An 8374-nucleotide genomic window follows, 5' to 3' on the forward strand; every position below is an offset into this window, starting at 1 on the left:
TCGTTAGATCTTCCACGCGACATATCAGAAAACGGGAGCGATGAGAGATTGGTTTTTAATTAGAATGATATAAATGGGGCATACAAACAAATATTTTGTATGTAACTGTTTTTTCTATTCTTATGCAATCCAATGTTACCTATAAGAGACGTTTTAAGATGCCTATGTGTCACAGAATGATTTTCGTAACATCAATGAACTTGTCATCGGTAAAGATTTAGGTATATCTGTTCCTTAACAGCACCGGGGTATTTTCTCTTTCAGTATTAAAGTGCTTTAAATACGCAATAGAATTGAAACGTTATGATTAGGTGTTATTTCACGGGAGCTTTAGCCTTTACGACAAGTTTAACAACTGACCTCTGGAAGTGTTCTAGAATGAAGCCATTAGTCTCACATCTACTTCCTGTCATACGTCATACACCGGAAGTTTGTTTTCAAATACATTGTTATGATTGATAAGTAATCTGTTGTATGCTCATATAGCGATAGAGTCGATCCATAAATTTTACTAATTTCTTAATTTGTTTTCCTTTGAATCTGCGGTTTTATTCCAATAACGTTTCTGGAATATTCGCATTTATGAAAACTGCTGGAACTTCTTTTACCTTTAAACTCTTAATGCCCTGGTTAACGTTTTCTTTTATTTATTCGATTAAAAGGACAGTGTACTTTAAGTCTATACCGTATAATAAAATGCCTAATTGGCAAACTTTTGAACAGTATGACAGAACAATAAGACAAAAACTGTTTTCTACTTATTTAAATATTTCCTGCTCAGAACATTCTGGCTTATTTAAATATTTCCTACTCAGAATATTCTGGATTATTTAAATATATCCTGCTCAGAATATTCTGGCTTATTTAAACATTTCCTGCTCATAACATTCTGGATTATTTAGATATTTTCTTCTCAGAATATTCTGGATTATTCAAATATTTCCGGCTCAGAATACTCTGGATTTTTAAAAACACGTTACGTCTTTCAGTGCTGTTATTGAAAAGCCTAGTTCTTGAAATTGTATGAAATATATAAACAAATCTACTAGTTTATCATCAACAATATGCATCACAAAATGTTTTAGGTTACACGGTACGTTATAGACAATGCACGTTTTTCTTTTACATTTTTTTTGTGTCAATTTAATATTTAGGTACATGTCTACGCCAGTAATTTCACTATATCCCTCATATCTTTTAAAGGTGTAATGCATCGATATTGTGGTAAAGTGTCATTATAGCAGGACATTAATACCAAATATTGTTGGCTCTGTTTGAATTTCTACACATTGTAACTTGGATGGAGAGTTGACTAATTGGCACTCACACCATACCTCGTCTTTCTATTTGACTTCCAATTTTGTTGGATGGCTATACTTTTTAGTTTTCTATGTTGTGCCATGTGCACTTTTACTTGTCTGTTATTTTTTTGAAATTTAGCCATGGCGTTGTCAGTTTGTTTTCGAGTTTGACAGTCCCTCTGGTATCTTTCGCCTTTCTTTTTGAGGTAATTTTTTATTTTGTACTATCACTGACTGAGTAAAGTTGTGTTATCTGAGGTAAATAAAATCAGGAGCATATCGTACCTTACTGGTGAGATATGTGAAATTATCAATCGGTAAATTAAAATCAGCACGTTTCTAATATCAAGTCAGTCTATATGACTTACGTGTTGCTGATGCGTCTTAGTGGAGATTGGTGTTATTGAAATCCTACTACAAACCTGACACGGTCACCCCGCCTCTAAAAAGAAAACGTTCTGACCTATTTTCAAACAGTGGCAAATATTTGTAATACATTCAGGACGTTAACAATTTGTAGGTTTTGCAATGAACCCGACTGGAATGCAGGAGTGCGCAATGCATGATGGTTACTCGGAAAGAGATAAAAACGTAACCCATCAGACAGTTGTTGCAGGTATTGTTCAACATGATAAGAGTTCATGCGTCATGGAGTATACATACTTTAATTTAAAGTCCCTTTACCAACAAAACTTGTTGCGTTTTTTGTACATCATGCACTGTCAAACGAACATTCAATTTTAGCTAAGGTGGGGGATGTTCGTTAATTACCTGTCTATTTTTCTGTACACCAGTCACCCATTTGGGGTCATATTTCCTTGAAACAAGGAACATATATCTAGGAACAAATATAATTTGAGATGCCCTTGCTGTAAGTTACAAGTAGAATGCTATACGTATAAAGAGAATAGCCAGGCATTGTATCAAGTTCATTTAGACTTTATTCGTCTCGTTACAATATAGAAAATTTAATACTCGGCATAGCATCGCATTATATTCATTTCCAAGTCTTGTAAAAATGAATAATATACAATTTAGGCAGTGAATGATAACTCTATATGTAATACAAATCACGAATATAGCAATAATACCAGTCTCAATTTCTATATACATAAACAACATTATATTTAGCCGACGACATATTTGATGTCGTCCAATGGCCCAAAATTGGACCATTAAGCAGGTGATAAGACTCGTCTTATATAAAAATTGCTGTAAATGTTGTTGTAAATATTTCTTATGAAGAGTGATAGTTTGTCATACGTACAAATTAGGGAAACTTGTGTTATTTTTTTAATCTTTAATGTATTAATATAATACAGTGTTTTATGAACATATCCCTCCTGGATAGCCGTAAGCCCATCCATCGCCAACACCATACACAATTACGCCGAAAACAACCTTATTTGAAATATGTTTAATTGTGTGTGAATGAATTTGACTCAGTCGTAAAATCAAAGTCTTATAAATTTGGTTTTCATAGTTAATGTTACTTTCAGAAACGGGTGTAACTGGATGATCGTCATACCGCAAACCATTGACGTCATCTGCTTTAATGATAACAGAAACAAAGTTTTCATACGTATTGTTTGTAAATGGAGTAGCTAGAACATACTGATTTGAAAACTGGCTTATTGCCGGTATATTTACAGTAAAATAACTTGTTTTCATGTGAAGTCTCATTTTAACATGAATGTTAAGCAGTAAAGGGCTTTGACTCGCAATACTTGTGGCACTTTTTATCGACAAAGTGGCTTTGTGCATGTTTTCTGTTTGATAAACTGTGTAGTCATCATCAGTATATGTGTAGATCTTGTAAGCGGGATCTGGAGAAATAATGTAAGCATCCATACCAGCACTATGCATGAATACTGGAATTATAAATTCATTACTGTAAGTGGAAGTGGGTGGAAGTTGTTCCATTCCTAATTCATTGATATTGGTATCGCGTGTTTTGGTTTTGTAATCATAGGTAATTCCAACTTGCTTCAATCCATCAAAAACTGCAATCGGGCTGGTACTTTCTATACGGGTGCCAGTGATATCATCCTTTGTTTCAAAGTAAAACGTATCTAAATATCCGAGTGAAAACGTGTAATTAGTTCCAGCACTTATGGTTTGATTCGAACTGAGAAGCAAAATATCGGAAGTATTACTAAAATAGATAGTAACATCTGTATTATCTTGTAGGGATGCTATCCCTATAGTCTGCATTTTGTCCTTTCCGTAATAGCGAACAGTGTTAATATGAGTGGCTATGAAATATGACTGACCTAGATTATGGGATGGAATTGCCGTAAATGTTTCAGTGCTGTAAGGTCCTAATCCTACCAACCCCACAACAAAAATGGGATGATCCGACGTTATTTTCACACCATTTGAATTTGATCCATCAGATAGATCAACGATCGACCTGGGAAGGTCAACAATAGCCACGTGACTGGATTTGTAAGTCGTTTGGAATGTTCCTGGAAATGGTGACTCGATGTTTATATTGATATCATTTTCACTATTTGATGTGATGATTAACTGAACAAATTTCGTGTCGTTATAGTATGGTGTAAACATAACCACGAACTCTGTACCTGTAACTGTTGTATTGATATAAGCGAGTGTTGAATTGGTACCAGTAATTGTTGTATTGGTATCATCAAGTGTTGTAATGGTACCATCAATATCTATGGACGCTGAAATGATAAACTGAAATACTACAACTACACGATTAGAAAATACCAATTCGGTTAGTATTGTGATAATTTATTTCAATCAATACAAGACAATTCGAAGATACCATGCGAACATAACTAAATATATAGAACTTATACAGAAACGTTAAAATTTTGGTCTCAGTTAGTTGATGAAAAAAGTAAAAACTTAAAAATACTGAACTCCGCGGAAAATTCAAAAAGGAAAATCAAAAATCAAAAGGCAAAATCAAAAGTCCAAACACATCAAAAGAATGGATAACAACTGTCATATTCCTGACTTGGTACAGGCATTTTCTAATGTAGAAAAAGGTGGATTGAACCTGGTTTTATAGCTAGCTAATCCCCTCACTTGTATGACAGTCGCATCAAATTCCATTACATTGTCAACGATGTATGTACAAAACAAACATACTCAAAGAGTAGAAATGTCAAAAATAGGGGCACAGCAGTCAATATCGTGTTATCATCCTAATATCACTATAAAACACAAATGTAACGAAGAAACACAAAAAGGCATACATTAAATTTAAAGGCGAACGTTTGATTCTAAGCTTTTTATGGACTGCCAACTTCTGAATTTGCATTGGATTTCGATATTTTGAAATTGTTTTTTTTCTTTCTTTTGTTTACAGTAGTATCTGTTTACTATGACAGACCAAAACAAAATGAACTAGATAACGTCACATGCCAGAGGAGTTCGTAAAATAAACCCGATATTTGCATCTCAGGCAGATTAACACATCATTATATTTATCAAATAAAACATACCGTTTATAGATACCACCACGAGGTTGACCAAAACAAACCATAGTTTGACGTTATTCGAAGCTAAAACAAGAAGAAAAAAAAATCAATTACTTGATTTGTACTTATTTTAAACAGTAAATAATCATATGCATGTAAATGTATAACAAAAATCTCTCAGGACATTTAGTACAGATAAAAACAAAAATGATTCTTGTTGTTCTTCGTAGTCAGCCAATTGTGTAACTAACCTCAATAAAGTGATCTCAAGCCAATCCTAGACAATTTCACATTTTTGACAGATTTAAAACACAACACATAGTGACCTTTGACATCTTTTGACCCGAATTAAAACATACATTATGATTAAATATTTTATCCAAACATTGAAATATTTCTCAGAGAGACATAAGTCATTAGAAATGGGATATGCCGAATGCGAATATTGTTACGTATCAAATATCATTGAATCCTTAAGAAATGACCGTAATACTTTCTGTCTATGAAAAATACGCACACTGAAGCAATCACGTATCGTGTTACTGAAATGTGTGCACCACATTTTTTAGGTTATTGGAAAATCAAAGTCATTCTTTAATTGCGTTAGAAGTTAAAAATCGTTTATGACGTCACGATCACATGATGAAAAGTATGCATATGAGCTGATAGACAAAAAGCTTCAAACTAGTCAAAAGACATGTTACCTCCAACATTAAATAATGGTTTACTTTAGGGGTTTCTTAATTCTTAAAATTGTGTACAGGACCATTTAAATATTATTCCTGCAATAAACGGCTGACACATCAAGTTTAGATCATTCTTTGCAAATTGTCGAGGTGGTACAACATTATCTATGAATATATGAAAAAACAATAACTTTGAAAAAAAAATACAACTCTCATTTGTTTTTATAAAACATTTAAATCCAGCCACGCATAACGTTGTGCAAATATATGTATAACTCACTGTTATCAACTCAGCAAATACATGTAGTCTTACTTATAATAACTAATTATACTATTTATATTATACTTTACCGTTGAAGAAAATCATCCTGCAATGTATCGAAATAATCTGCAATATATCGGGTCGTTCAAGTTAAATCAAATAATTTCTTATCAGTGAGTGCTCTTTGGTTAACCATTTCCTATTTGGAAATGGGACAGATAAATTTTAGTAGGTAAATAGTTCAATTCCAACAGATTTGCTGATAGTACATTCGTTTAACATGCGGGTTGTCCATTGCATATAGATGTATACAATGTAAGCCCTATAAAAAAGTCATTTGATTTACATACAACTGCGTTTGTTAGAAAAAAATTCCAACCTGTTTCTTACTGCACAAATCATTGAATCTCCACATGACTTCATAAAGTATTTGATCTTATATGTACTGTTATTAACCACATTTTTCTTTACAATATTCATTTACACGAGAATGCCACACCATGCAATACAATATTTTTTGTTAATATTACCAGACTATATAACTTTAATTCTCCATGTACTAAGTTATTTTTAATAATACCCTCTTTTTAATCTAATTAAGGAAATTATCTCATTATTTTCATTTATAATACGTTATAAATGATTATTTCCGGTGTTGGAGATGCACCTTTTTGCACTAGTGTAAGGAGTAGAAAGTTACAAATCATACTTGACCTATCTTTATTGAATATAATAACATACAGATTTTCGGAAAGATCTGTTTGTGACCCCATTTTGTGTACGCATTTGCTAGAACAAAAACAATAGTGGATCACATTATTTATTAACTACAAATAGGTAAGCGATTTTGTTTTTTGTTTGTATTATTTTCATCTATTTTGGGCATGGATTGTTGCGTTTTCATTTAAACTGTTTGATAACACATAGGAATAGGAACATTTCATTACAATTATTGCGGCTGTTATTATGTTGTATTACTTTTTTATACAAACATATTATTTTATGTTTCTCCACTTCTGCTATAAACGGTTTTGTCCATCTGACATATTAAAAAATGATTTTTCTTCACAAACGTTAGATTGATCAATCTTTGTTTTACTAACATTGAACGCTAAATATTTCATACATATTGAGGACAAACATGAGAAAACAAGTCTATAAGTGTGTAAATTATACAATGGCACACATGTTAGAACGTTACATTACAGACACGAGTTATATGTACACAAGAATTTAGTGGCTCAATTTATATTTTTACAAAAATCAAAAGATTAAAGCAATAAATGGAGGATATGAATGAGGAATGTGGCAAAGAGACAACATCCCGACCACACACAGAGCACAACCAAAGATTAATTGGTCTTCATACTGCACCTAGAGGCAACATTCATCAATTGTTCAGGACACATCGAATCTCACCATGTAGGAATACAGCCTTTCCTTTCTATTTTAGAGTCTGCTATTGAAAGCATTCAGCGTTTTGAGTTATAAAAAAAGACATGTCAAAACTGTTCCTTATCGTTTGATTGTATGCTAGAGTAAACAGCTGGTTTACGAACATTTATTAGTACAAAAACAAGAACCTCTAGTAGGGCACACTTTTCAACATGTTCATTAATATAGATATGCGAACTATTGTATGTTAAAGTCACATGAAACGAGATTCTACAAATTTTTAGGTTGTTGAAATTATTGAATAAATACACCTATTAATACTAAACTCAGTCTAGCATGCACTCTTTTTTTTTATATATATTCATTTAACATCTATAACTATAATGTATTATTGATAAAAAAATATTTCAATCAGTGGTTGTTGAGTGCAAGTTTATTAATTTTCGAGTTTGTCTCCGAATTTTACTGGATAGTGTCATTGATGAAACAGTGCACGAAGAAGGCATGAAAAAGAAATAAATTGCATTTGAAATGGTCTTGACATTCGTTTTTTACATTTCCAATATTTTCCAATTTGAAAATAAAATGTTGATTTGTTATTGTTATAAATTTTTATTTTTTTTACATTCAAAAGCACGTGTGTATAGTATTCTTTCATGACGGGTGTCCCCTCGTACTTGCGCTGTTAGGTGTCTGAAGTTAATACGAAAGGTCTCGTAGATAGATCACTGCTATAAAAAAACATCTCCTAATTATTGTCTGGAAAGCCAAGCATTAAAAATCGTTACGTTAATCATTATTTTTTTTTATCATATAAAAGATTTCCTTAAAAATATCTCTATCATTTCTTTTGGAGTAAAACTTAACCTTTCAAGAATAAAATAAAATATGCATCAATTCATGTACACAAATAATATTATTACCTTGATCATCCTCATTATTCAATATATTCGTCAATCGTTGGGTCAAGGTTGTAAATGGGCATCGCATTCTCAGAAATATTAGTTCTTGGTTCATCCAGGCGCTCATTTTGACATATACAATTGTCAGTGTCGCCCCTTGCTGAAATAAAAATCAATGTAAATTAATACATTTCCATGAAATTGTGCATGTTATTTAAACAGGTATGATAAAGAGCTTTAACAACCAAAACTTCAAACAAAGTCCAGGCTCATCAGTGTATCATTCAAAGTTCAAAGAAGTCTGATACTAGTTGAGTTACACATATATTGATAAAACATGCCAGTGTAAAATTAATTGGTTGTTTTATTTTTTTTA

General features: G+C 32.1%; 1 protein-coding gene across 1 annotated transcript; it reads right to left on the reverse strand.

Annotated features, from left to right (window-relative positions):
* Positions 1-2045: 2045 nt before the first annotated feature.
* On the reverse strand, positions 2046-8125 carry LOC134717768 (IgGFc-binding protein-like). Its single transcript, XM_063580262.1, has 3 exons — positions 8020-8125; positions 2795-3988; positions 2046-2170 (listed from the first exon to the last, which is right to left on the reverse strand). Exons 1-3 carry the CDS (start codon positions 8123-8125, stop codon positions 2046-2048), a joined length of 1425 nt encoding a protein of 474 aa, XP_063436332.1.
* Positions 8126-8374: the final 249 nt, after the last annotated feature.

This window comes from Mytilus trossulus, chromosome 5 (genome assembly GCF_036588685.1).
Source record: "Mytilus trossulus isolate FHL-02 chromosome 5, PNRI_Mtr1.1.1.hap1, whole genome shotgun sequence".
Classification (NCBI taxonomy): Eukaryota; Metazoa; Mollusca; class Bivalvia; order Mytilida; family Mytilidae; genus Mytilus; species Mytilus trossulus.

Bases quoted from the DNA above. Each gene is read 5' to 3' on its own strand.
- LOC134717768 (XM_063580262.1), bottom strand. From the start codon at position 8,125: ATGAGCGCCTGGATGAACCAAGAACTAATATTTCTGAGAATGCGATGC. The intron at 3,989-8,019 runs GTAATAATATTA...TTATCATTTCAG, and splicing joins GAATAATGAGGATGATCAAG to CGTCCATAGATATTGATGGT. The intron at 2,171-2,794 runs GTAACATTAACT...TGTAACTTACAG, and splicing joins AGTTACACCCGTTTCTGAAA to CAAGGGCATCTCAAATTATA.